Source organism: Elephantulus edwardii, unplaced genomic scaffold, assembly GCF_000299155.1.
Source record: "Elephantulus edwardii isolate Elephantulus edwardi_28Jun2011 unplaced genomic scaffold, EleEdw1.0 scaffold00259, whole genome shotgun sequence".
Classification (NCBI taxonomy): Eukaryota; Metazoa; Chordata; class Mammalia; order Macroscelidea; family Macroscelididae; genus Elephantulus; species Elephantulus edwardii.
In genome coordinates, this window is record NW_006400009.1 from 3713104 (window position 1) to 3726345 (window position 13242).

Consider the following 13242-nt stretch of genomic DNA (forward strand, 5'->3'; position numbering starts at 1 on the left):
GTGGGTGTGTGTGTGTGTGTGTGTGTGTGTGTGTGTGAGAAAATATGCAAATACAATACAGGTGAGAGATGGGTATACTTTAACACACCTAAGGAATTCATAGGATAATAAAAATATCAGAGAATTACATACCAAATGCATACATCAAAAAGCATTATCAAAGCACTTCTTGCAAATTATAAAGGAGTCAAAATAGAAGTATCAGGTCAAGTCGGTACGATCAGATTTTTATGTGTCAAATTATCTTGTATACTATTTTATTTTTAATAACTACTACCTTTATTTTAAAACGGAGGGAGGAGCAGTAGTACACAGAAGTCCCCCTAGATAAGACCTCTTATGGAAATCAAAAGCCATTAACAGTTTAAAGTGTCTTTAACTACTATTCGTCTTGTCATTTTCTTCTAAGCAAAAATAAATTTGAAGAGCTTTATCACTTGTCTATTTTAACCAAATTTTTAGTCATAAATTGTGACTATTTGAAACCTTCAAAAAATGAGCCAAGTGTCATCTGTCATTAATTCAGAGTAACACATTCTACCTCTTTTGTTTGATTGTTTGATTTTTATCTATGCACACTGACTACAATATAGCATCTATGTTTCTTTAAAGTTCTAGATAATTAAAAAGAAAAATGGAGGAAGTGAAAGAAGATCCAGTTCCTATTTTAAGTGAAGCAAGGAAGACACAAAGACTAAAATGCTTTCCTAAAGAAACATGAGAAGCCAAGCAAAGTACAAACTCGCTGCCTGGTATTAAAAACTTGTAATCATAAAAGTTGACAATAGTTTAGAAATGCTTTGAAATAAATGTTTAGATAACCAGAAAATAAAACTCAAAAATTACACAGAGCCAAATCTATCTCCAAAATGGTTTTTAAAAAGGCCTATTAAGAACAAGTGAAAATCTGTGTTAAATTACCTTTTAAGACAGACTTATTTATAAAGAAGTTATAAAAAAAACAGTTCAAATCTCCACTGATAGTTTTAAAATGTCATTTACCACATACACTTATACACATTTGAAAGGAGAATTACATTTAATACTCCTAGAAAGTTTTAAGGACTATTCTGAGGAAACAAGAGTATAGATTTCACTTGGGAATGGGTATTATAAGTCAACTAAATTACAAGGTCACACATCCACACAAGTAAACTATGCAGATGTAAAAACAAAAAAATATGCTCTCTGTAACATGACAAGGAAAGATCTCCAAGACACACTAATAGTTGAAAAGAAACAAGGGTAAGTTACAGTACAGTAGGTCATTTTTCCTATTAAAAATTGTGAGATAATATTTACCTGTACTGTAATTAAAATTTTTTTTAAAACAACTGTGGAAAAGCACAAAGAAACCAATGATGGAGGGAAAGGTTTGAATAGAGAATAGGTATGGGTAGGAGACAAGATTTTGTTTTTAAGGCAAGACAGTTTATTTTTTCAACATGAATCTTTATCCATTAAAAAATATTACAGCCCCACCCTAACCAAGTAAAAAAAAAATTTAACCCTTAACCAATTAAAGTTATTTAGCACAAAAGTAAAACCTTCACATAGATAGGCCTACATCACAAATTCTCAATGAGTCATTAATGCCTTGAAGTAAATTCACAAAGCGGACAGTAACTAGGATCTTAACACACTACAAACAATAAAACATTATAATGAATCCTAAAAAATGAATTTTAATATTCAAGACCACAAGAATTTAAAACTATCTACAATCTTATCTATTAACTCTCCAAGTACTGCCTTTTCCATTTTGTCCTATTTTAAGGACCAAAACAGTTTCAGAACATACTAGATGAGTATGATTACATGAAAATTCACTATGAAAATTATTTCTAGTTAAATGTCATATAAATTTATGTCAAAATTTGTAATTATAGATTCTTTAAAAAAATTCTCCAAGTAGAATACTTAAAATATTCTCACCTGTTCAGTAATTGAACTCAAATCATTGGATGAAAAATCTTCCTCTTCATTCTCAAAAAACTCATAGTAATTTTCCAGAAGTCCAGCCATTATCCTGCTTACTATTTCTTGCTCTTTCATATCTTCCACATCTGTGTAAATGCTAAGAATAAAAATCCAAATTGAAATGAAAGACAATCAATGAGTCACTTTACAAATCTGATCTTTTTATGTCATTTTTTGCCTTGGTTTTCCCATCTATAGATCATACCGAATTTGCACCCTGGTTCACAAAAATGCTGGATTAATCATATCTTTTATAAATAATGGTTCTTCAAGCAGCCTATGACTCCTGGGACAAAGGATTATAGATTATATTTCACAAATCTAATTTTTTCTAATTAAGAAAAATTTATGAAACACTTACTGGAAGACATCTGGACCAAAAACAGCAGCCAAAGAATTTGCAGACCAAATTTCTTCATGATGTGATGCTACATTGGCTAAAAATCTACACAAAAACTTTAACAAACTGTAATTAACAGGTGGAAGCTGTTGCAAGAGGAACCTCAACTTTCTTCCAAATTCATCTTCATTATTATAATCTATAAAACATAATAACAGGCTTTTTTAATGAAGTAAAAGCAAAGCTCAGATATATTGCCAGGTTCACATTACCCCACCTACATCCCCTTTAACCGTAACAATTCAAAACCTCCCAACTTCCTCTACTGGAGGCCAAGCGCCTTAGGGTGTTGCATTTCACTTATTAAGTGGGAGAGGATAGTTAAGAGAAGAAAGTGAAGCAAAACTGTTCAATCCTTCAATTACTGGAGGTTGTTTTTTCTCAACTATTTCTTATTGGCCCCAAATCATTTATACACACACACACACACACACACGATGTGTATGTGTATATGTGTCTGTGTGTCTTCGCTTGTTTTCAAAATAATAAATCTCTATATGCCTATATCTTTCCAAAGGAAAAGAACGAATGGAAAAACAAAGTATGACTGACTTTTTCCTCTGATATTCTAAACAGTACTAGTAGCTTTAGCAGTATCAAGAGAACTAAATCTGTCTTCCATTTTCCATTTGTTGTTCCCTTTTAAGCTATTAGTTTGTTTTTCAAATAAATTTTCATTGTTGTTGTTACTGTTATATGTTGTGCAGTTGCCTGTGACCCTATGTATAGCAGCTCTGAAGTATACCCTGTCCAGAGCCAGTCTCGCTGATTCCAACAAACCTAACCCCATTTCCCCAGTTCCTGTATCAATCCATCTCTTCCAGGGTCTTCCTCTCTTACGCTGTTCCTCCATCCTTCTGAGCATGATGTCCTTCTCCAAAAACTGGTTTCTCTTGGGCATGTGCCCAAAGTATGTGAGACAGAGCTTCAAAATCCTACCCTCCAAAGAGAAACCTGTTTTTATCCTCTCCAAGACAGACTTGTTTTCTTGGTGGTCCATGGTATATTCAAGACTTCTCCAGCACTACAACTCAAAGGTATCGATTCTTCTTCTGTCACTGTCCAGCTTTCTGATGCATAACAAGTAATAGCGAAGATCATGGCCTGGATTAGGCACCCCTTAGTCTGTTAACTGACATCGCTGCTTTTCAGTACTCCAGAGAGATTCTTGACAACAGATTTTCCCAATGTAATTCATCTTTTGATTCCAATACTGCTGGTGCCAACGGTATGGACTGTGGAACCAACTAAGCTTGAAGTGTTAACAATCTCAATCTCTTCTCCATCCATTAGGTGCTGCCAACTGACCCAGTGGTAAGAATCTCTGTCTTCTTGATGTTGAGCTTCCATCCATATTGAAGACTACATATAATCCTTGACCTTCTGCAGCCAGTGCTCCAGGTCCTCCTCAGTTTCAGCAAGGTTATGTCATCTTCATAACAGAGGTTGTTGATGAGTCTTCCTTCAATGCTGATGCCACATTCCTCATAAAGCCCAGCTTCTGGAATGATCTATTCTGCATATGGAGACAGAATGCATCCCTGATACACTCCTTTCCTGACTGTGAACCATGCAGTGTTTCCTTAATCTCTTCTGAAACCTGCTTCCTGGTCCAACTTGGGATTCGCATTTTCTTCAAGTCACAGTTTGTTGTGATCCACAGAGTCAAACGCCTTTACATAGTAAATGAAACAGAGACAAACATCCCTCTGTTACTCTGCTTTCTGCCAAGATCCATCTAACACTGACAATGTCTTTAGTACCACAACCGCATCTAAATCCAGCTTGTATTTCTAGTAGTTCTCTGTTAATGTGCTGTTCTAGTCTTTTCTGGATAATCTTCAGCAGGATTTTGCTTGAGTGTGATATAAGTTGTCTCTTGATCGTATATTTGCTGTTCTTCTGTGTCAGCCAATTCTTTCTGATGCAGTGAGTATATATATGCCTTCCATCTTCTTTTAATGCTTCCTGGATCATTCGATATTCAATATTCTACCCATACAGTAAGTATCGTGGCTTGAGACTTGAATATTCTTCAGTTCCTTTGGCTTAAGAAATGCTGAGAGAGTTCGGTCCTTTTGATATTTGACTCCAGGTCCTTGCACTTAACATTATAATACTTCGCCTTGTCTTCCAAGGCTACCCTTTAAAATCTTCTATTCAGCTCATTAACTTGATTTCTTCCCTTTGCTTTGGCTTCTTGGTGCTCTAATGCAATATCCATAGTCTCTTCTGACATCCATTTTGGTCTTCTTCCTCCTTCTTTGTAATGACGTTTTGCATTCTTCATGGATGATATTCTTGCTATCTTCCTACATCTCACCTGGTCTTTGTTAGTGCTGAAGGTCTCAAACATGTTCCTGAGTTGGTTTTTAATTCAAGGGGCATAGATGCAAGATCAAATCTGATTCTTGTGGATATGATATGACCTTCTTTAGCTTTAATTTGAACTTGCATATGAGTAGTTAATGGTCTGTTCTACCTTCAGCATGTGGCCTAGTCTTCACTGTTAATACTGAACTTATTCAACAATTCCTTCCACAGACAGATAAAACTGATCTGATTCCTGTGTATATATACCATCAGGTGAAATCCATGTGTATAGCCTGTGTTTTGTATTAATTTTGTCAATGAGTTTCCAGTAACAAAACAAAAAGTCACTGGGTTTGGGTCACTTCTGATTCATCGCAACCTTCCATCAGGTTAACTTCTGAGGTTGTACATCTTAATGGGCGGAGACTGTCTCATCTTCCTTCTACAGAGCAGCAGATGGGCTTAAACTGGCAACTTTTTTTTGTTTGTTAAATTCCATCCAGTAGAGTATGACTCACAGTGACTCTATAAGCAACTACCCCGAACCCTGTCCTAATCTGTGCTATTCTTATCATCCCTGACACATGTGAATCCATTGCTCATTGCCACAGACACTGTGACAACGTCTTGAGGACCTTCCTCTCTTTCACTGACGCTCTCCTCCTTTCCAAGTATGATGTCCCTCCCTTTCCAAGGACTTCCAGTAACATGTCCAAAATATGAGACAAAGTTTTGCCATCCTTGCTACCAAGGTGCAAGCTGGCTGCACTTTCTCCAAGACACATCTGTTTGTTCTTTTGGCAGTCCATAGATTATTCAATACTATTCTCCAGCATCACAACTCAAATGGCAACTTTTTAGTTAGCAGTGAACTGGCAGCAAAAACACTACAACATCAAGCCTCTATGTAGTAACAAAACAAAGTTGCCATCTAATAAATTATTACTTATATATGACTTTATTCTGTGTTACAGAGTAAAAGTGCTCCACAGGGTTTTCTCTCGGAAAGGAAGTTTCATGACACAGTAAAGTGTTCATCTGATAACTCAAGTTCAAATACACCAGGTGGTCCATGGGAGAAAGATGTAGCAGTCTGCACCCATACAGACTTACAGAAAAGCTATGGACAGTTTTAATCACCGTAAGCAGAGATTAACTCAACAGTAGTGGTTTCTGTTTCTCAATATTTTAAATAACAGATCATGAGGCCTTTATTTTTCAGTGCCATTAGGCTTATAGCCTAATTGATGAGGCCCACATTTAGGACAAGTAACTTCCCAAAGGCATTCTAAAAACATGAAATGGTTCAGCTGGATTACTAACCAACAGTCACCTCTGTAAACAGGTCTGGTGATCTACTTCCAAAAAGTTACATACAGCCTTAAAAACCCTATAAAGTACAGTTTCAAAAAAACCCTATATACTCTGCACACAAGTCAGAACTGACTTGACAGCAACTAATAACTACCACTCTCAAAACAAAGTTGATTTACTGCTTTAATAATGAGAATCAACCCCATTATATTTCATGTTCTAGTTTTCTTTGAATTAATTAGAAAAAAAATTATGATTAAGAGATACAGTCTTAGGGGAGTTAATCAGAGGGTCACACAACTTGATGGGCAGGAGAAGGGGTAGGTAAAGAAACTGGGAAAGATCCAGTGTGAGAAACAATGTATACAAACTTTGAAAGTAAACCAGTATAAAATAAAAATGTTAATTAAATTTAAAAAAATAAAGAAAAGAGCGATAGAGTCATAATACTGGATATCTCTGCAAAATAATATGTCCAAGAGGTTTATCAGGAAAGACTATATAGTCTGATAAATTTAACTTAAAATGTAAAAAGTGATCAATATCCATGTACTCTAATTTTATAATTTATAAATTTATAATTTTATATATTAACTTTTTTAATCATTATTACTATAACTGGTAGACATTTCTAACAACCTAAGCTTTCATGAGAAAAAGGATTCTTGAAGAAGAATCATTATGCCAACTCAAAAATAATTTAACAATTATCACTATGGTAACTAAAACACAACTAACAAATGTTGCAAATCTTTTCTAGTTTTATCATTCAACAATATATGTATTACGCTTATTCACTTATCGCTCTCTTTCTTCTTCCTTTTACGATTTTTCCTCTGTAAAGGCAGACATTTTTATCTAATATTGTTCACTGCTCCATTCCCAACATACAACACTCAAACTGCCATTTAGTCGAGTCTAACACAGTAAATCCTTACGACAGACTAGAACTTTCCCACAGGGTTTCCAGGGCCAGAAGATTGCTGTATCATTCTCCTATGAAGTGACTGATGTGTTTGAACTGCCAAAAGGTTAGTTCACAGCCAAGAGATTTAACACCAGATCTCCTCAAATCTAGAACAGTGAGTACCTGGCATATAATGTGTATTTGATAAATATCAGTCTAATAAGCTAAATGAATAAAATTTAAAAAAAAATTTTTTTTAATTCTTTTTTTTTTACAAAGATGCTAGAATGAAAAGTTGATTCAAAGGTTATAATAAAAAAATTAAAAAAACATTTAAAAAAAAAGGTTATAATAAGATTGTGGGTAATACTCCCTACTATGCTTAGGTGAAGTACTGTTCATGTAGCTCAACTTCGTCTACATTTCTACTACAAAAGTGTTTTTTTACCAGGCTACTGCTGAAGTCTTTCCCACTGCAATACATTTCTGTTGTTAGGGACCTCTCCAAAGTACTGAAGAGCAATAGTGTCACTCTGGAGACTAAGGTGTGTCTGATACAGGCTATGGTCTTTGCAATCACTTGTTATGCATCAGACAGTTGGACAATGACTAGGAAGGACAGAAGGAGAAGTGATGTCTTTGAGCTGGGGTGCTGGAGAAGAGTACTGAATATACCATGGACTGCCAAAAAACAAACAGATTCATCCTGGAGAGGGTTAAACCAGGCTGCTCCTTGGAGGCAAGGATTCTGGGGCTTCGTCTGACATACTTTGGACATAGTGTAAGGAGGGACCAGTCCTTGGAGAGGGATATCATGTTTGGGAGGATGGAGGAACAGCACAAGAGGGTAAGACCCTCAATGAGGTGTCTTGATTCAGTGACTAGGGTAATCAGGATGGGTGTATCAGAGGCAGTGCGACTGGCACAGGATAGAGCAGGGTTTAGGGCTGTTGTACACAGGGTCGCTAAGAGTCGCAAGCAACTAGACAGTACATAACAACAACAACAACTGATTAAGTCTCTTCAAATAAGGTAGAGGAGCATTTAAAAAAAACAAAGTCACTCTTAAATTCCTTTCATTTCAGTCTATATTCTAGTTAAATCTTATCTAGGGAGATTATATGTACATATCAAACAATTTCCCCAACTTATCATTTTTTTTCAAGCATTGCAACTCTTTTAATTGTTATAAGAAATCCATAAAACTGGGAACTGTGCTAAAACAATGTGTAAGAATAAGTAGTTAAATAAACCACACGTTCTTCAATTATGGACCTTTTTACTCCAAGCCATCTGATAATGAATAAAAACTCTTTTTAACGGTTACTATGTGAGGAGATATTATTTGCATTTAGCAAGCAGAAAGCAAGAGGTACTGCTAAACAGCCTGTATTTACAGTACAGACACCACAATGAGGAAATATCTAGTCCAAAATGTGAGTAGAGGCCTGGTTATGAAATCCTGGTCTAAATAAAGAGTTAATTAGATCAGTGAACACCACATTGAAGTGCCCTGCCACCAAAGAACAGAAAAGTAACTTTTTAAAACACAAGCTAAAATGTAACTTAAAAAAATGCTATAAAGCAGTAACTTTCTCATACATCTGTGCACATCAATTAAAATAATAACATAATTATATCTTTACTTTTGTCCAAAGCTAGACACTTTCCCAAAAGATGACTAAAGGAAAAATGAACAAAACAGATATTACAAAAGAATACAAACATTTTCTCAAGTACCACATCTTTTGTCTATCTTTTAAAGACATGGGTTTGTTTTCATGTGCATGTGCCTAACAGCAAGGACAGTACACACTGTACTTCCATGAATGTCAACATAGTGCTTGATGTTGTCAGAATTTTAAATACTAATCTAAATAATAATCATAGTTGATAAAGTTTCTGAGAGGTAGTTATCTGTGAAATTGAATATTTCACTATCATTAAATTTAGTATTCTTTTCTAAAATTCCATTCAAGTCTGAAGGACTTTATTCTTTCAATTTTAAATTTAATGGATTTTTAAATTCATTAGTTATTCAGCTAATACTGGGTACCTGAAAACTTACCATTATAAAAAACAAAAAGAAGGGTTGTATAAGCATTTTTAAAGGCACAGAGAACTCACTCCAACATAGCAGTTATAATGCAAATTTAATGAATGTAAATGCTTCTTAGGTGAATTACTGTAAACACTTGAAAATTTTCCTACAAGAAAAAAAGAACTAAATTCCAAAATTAAAAATTTTTTCAAAAGTGCTTGTTAAGAAAATTATTAAGTGACACTTGGGGGGGAAAGCACTATTAACTAATATTTCATTTTAAAACCAGTTTTTCCATCCATCAACTGAGAAAGAAAACTGGGTCAAGATACTCATTCCTGAATAAAGTACATTCAAAGTGAGTCCTATCCTCAAGCTGTATAGAAGAAAATGTATTTTAAAAATAATACAGGGTCTTCAAAACACAAATCAGAGACACTCAATAATTTAAGCTGTCATTAAAATTTAAGAAAAATGAGATAAATAACACACCCTCAAAAAAGTTTTTTGGACTACATATACATTTTAAAATGTCCAACTATGATCGTAATAGGGAGCCTGGTGGATTAATGGTAAGGACTTTTGCTGCCAAGGAACACAAAGGAATGCAGTTCAAATCCATCAGCTGTTCTGTGAGAGAAAGATGAGCAATCTCTCCCTCTGCAATTTACAGCCTCCGAAGACCAGTTGGAGAGTCAGCTATGGGTCAGTTCTGATTCGACAGTACTCAACAACATGACAGCAATAGGCATAATAGAAATAGCTTTAGTTTTTATTATCACCTCCAAATTTTTCCAGGAGCTTAAATTTTTAAAATCTAGAAAAAGTAAATAAATTCAAGAAGCATACAATGGTATATGCCAGTTTTATAGTGTCCTATATAATGGAATATACAAGTTGCTCCCATTATAAACATATGAAAACCATTTAGCTCTAGCCACAGCAGTATTTTGGGTTTCTCCCTTCTTCTATTTTCTGCCACCTTTATGTTTTCCCTATCCAATTCCAATCCAGCTAAGTCATAACATTTATTTAGAACCAAAAAACTACTGCAAAGGAGGGCAACTGAAGTGTCCAAGAACAAGCTTTAGGTATTTCCAAGTCCAGAGTCACAGGTTGTCGTCTGACTTTTGCTAGAAATGTGTAGCAAACTAAGGAAAGTGTCTCATAGTACTATCAATATTAAGCAACATCTTGGGCTACTATTGGACATCCTGTCACACACTATCTTTTATATAAACTTTTCTTCCTTTCTCTTTTTTTCCTACTTTCCTATTTCTTATTCTTGCCTCTTCAGTGTTCTCTTTCACCTTTCATTCTCATGTTAGGTCTGATAAGACAGACCAAGACCCTATGAAATTAATCCCAAAACTTCTTTAATTACTGTTTACATGTCACTGTTTCTGGAAGGTAGAACTTTGAAATAAATAATAATGCCAAATTATGTTACCTTGAGAAAGCTGCATCAAGTGACTATGCAAACTGCCAGGGATAACAGGTTCAGGAAGTTCTTGAAGGAAAAATCTAAGAAGACTAATAGCTGAGGGAACATCTGCTTCCTTAACCAAATCCACCTCTTCTCCGTTGTCGTATCTCTGCCGAAGCCACTCCACTGTCTCGGCATTTCCATTGACTTGGAAAAGTCCTTGTTGCTCCAGACCTCCTACATTAGTTCAGGGCAAAAATTAAGCAGGCTGCAATTTTGACTATTTGGCCACATATATACATTCTTGAATCAACTTAAAATTCTCGGACTTTTGGAAAGCCACTCTTGGCTCCCCTTATATGGCTAAAAATATTCAACTTATACACCTAGAAATACACTAACCCTGTCCTCTGGGGTCCTAGTCTATTTATCCCACCCACTATGACCATTAAAAATATTCCTATCATCCCCACTAACAAGTGTTCTAAGCTTAGCAACCATCATTTTTAGTATATGTTAAAAAAGAGTGGGTTTTTTTCCCTGTTTCTCATATTTTGGACTTTTGATACTTTAAAAAAAATAGTCAAGTTCAAAAAGAGAAAGCTGTGTTTATTAAAACAAAAACTAGCCTTCAAAGTAAGGAAATGTATACCATGTTCCTCAATATAGTCCACAACGTGGCGGACTATGAATGGAACCTCATTGTCTGGATGTCCTCCCTGCTGCAGCTCATCAAGTGGAATTCCAAATATTTTGTTAGCAAGAACGGAGTTGCAGTTACTCAAGGAAGGGGAGGAGCTCTTCCTCATATCTTTTTTGCAGCCAGAAATCAAAGCTGTCTTTTCTGCCAAATGAAAGACAAAAAAAAGACTACAATGATTAACAGGTGGCAATATGACCAAATACATTAAAGATAGACGCTTTATACCTGAATGTGTTGCCATCTAGTTAAATATTTACCAGTTATCAGGCCCACACTGTGTTCTACAAATAAAGTTCTATACAATTGCTTCAATATTTCTCTACTGTGAAGAGTCAGGCTTGAATGTTTTCTGCAGTGCTTTCCTATTTAACAAACAATTCTGGTAAAATTGATCCTCCAAAACTGAGAGACATTAAAGTGCCAAAAGCATATTAAGGGATAAAACTGGCTCCAAAAGAGTCTTAATAAGTTTGTTTATTAATGGGTCAAGGGCCTTGAGCAAGATTATTAGTGACCCAGATAAAAAGCCAAACCAGATCATCTTTAGATTCTGATATTTGAAGTTTATCTTAACTATTCTTCAAACAGGAATGAATCACCTTTTATAAAGTAATGGGTTAATAATAATTTCTTATAAATGATGGGCTAATAAGAACAGGATTAACCAGTTCTCAATTCTGCATGACAGAGCAGCCAAAGACACTTTTCCAGTTGTCCTTTTTTACTAGGTGTTTCAAAATTATTCGCAAGAACAATGTCCAGATACAGTAGAGTTCAAAAAAAATAAGTGTTTATGTTAATTTTTAAAGAATTATAAATTAGTAAAGAAGCACTGGGAAGAAATAATGTCTCAGATGACAGTTTCCAATTATCTGAAGTGTCAGAGTAATCCTAAGAAAAATCCATTTTCCACAATATACATTCATTACATTATGTGTGAAAGGACTATTTTTCAAAGGGAAAAGGTACTTTTGGAAAGCTGTGAATGAAGAGAAATGACATCAACTGGGCTTTTTGAAAATCATCCCAGAAAAACAATTTCTTTCACACTGCAAACACCCTCAAAAAATTCTACTCAAGATTCTAAATAAGGCCCACATGTAATTATAATACACGGGCTCACTGCATCAATAAACTAATAAATATCTGAAAAGTAATCCAGTCAACAACTCACAGGAACAACAAAATAAACCATTAACAAAGTGTTCAGAAATTTACATAATCTTAGAAAATAATACCTATTATTAAATATAGTGGTACCAGCTAATAACTATAAAATTTCAAGTAGCGGCAAAAATACTAGGAGGCTAAATTCTTAAAAATCTAGATTTAGAACACTGTACACTGAATAGTACCATTTTGAAAACTTACCTTTGAGTACTTAAACACCTAAGTTTAAAAAATGGCTTCTGGACCAGCTACCCTCACTGAGCAAGCATTCTTTTGTCATTTATGGCTGCTTGAGGTTATGGCAGAAGATAAGCCTGTAGTTCCTCATTGAAGAAACGCAGAACTCGATCAGTACTTCAGCAGTTAATCTAGAAGGAAAAAAAATTAAACTAACTTTAACTGACAGAAGAAAGAAGTGAAGTCCATTTAATTGGTAAAGTACAAAACACTGGGCTACTAATCACAAGGCCCAGGGTTCAAATACACCAGAAACTTCACAGGAAAAAGATGCTGTTTCTTCCTATAAAGATAACATAGCCTGAGAAACCCAATGGAAGGTCACTATGAGTCAGTCAACTGAAGAGTGATGGGTTTCCTTTTAATAACGGAAGTCATTATTCTGCCTGCAGAAGTTATGTGCTACCTAAGCAAAATGCATCAAAGTGTTTATGCCAAGGCTTCAAGTTTTTATGACAGTTAAATTGGACAAAAATTTTCCAGATAATTAAAACATAACATACATGGGAATTATAAAGGAGTCTTTGACAGTACACATTTTCAAGCTCCACAATGTTCAACAATCATTTGTCTGTCAGTTTGCCCTATTGTGATGGTTTGCATGCTGCTGTGAAGCTAGACACTATGCCACCAGTATTTCAAATACTTTCAGGGACATCCATCCAAGAAATAGGCCTCGCTAACTGATCTCTACTAACAGTAGCAAAAATATTACCCAACATAGTACCAGAAAATTAGTTTCTCATGTTGT

The 13242-nt window shown here is 35.0% G+C and overlaps 1 protein-coding gene across 1 annotated transcript in view; it reads right to left on the reverse strand.

Moving 5' to 3' along the window:
- The window catches only part of FAM13B (family with sequence similarity 13, member B), a 67366-nt gene extending 56176 nt beyond the window's left edge, over window positions 1-11190 (reverse strand). Inside the window, 4 exon segments of the mRNA XM_006899501.1 lie at window positions 1936-2077; window positions 2342-2519; window positions 10406-10618; window positions 11034-11190. Coding sequence (XP_006899563.1) covers window positions 1936-2077; window positions 2342-2519; window positions 10406-10618; window positions 11034-11190 — 690 coding nt within the window.
- Between the last annotated feature and the right edge of the window lie 2052 nt (window positions 11191-13242).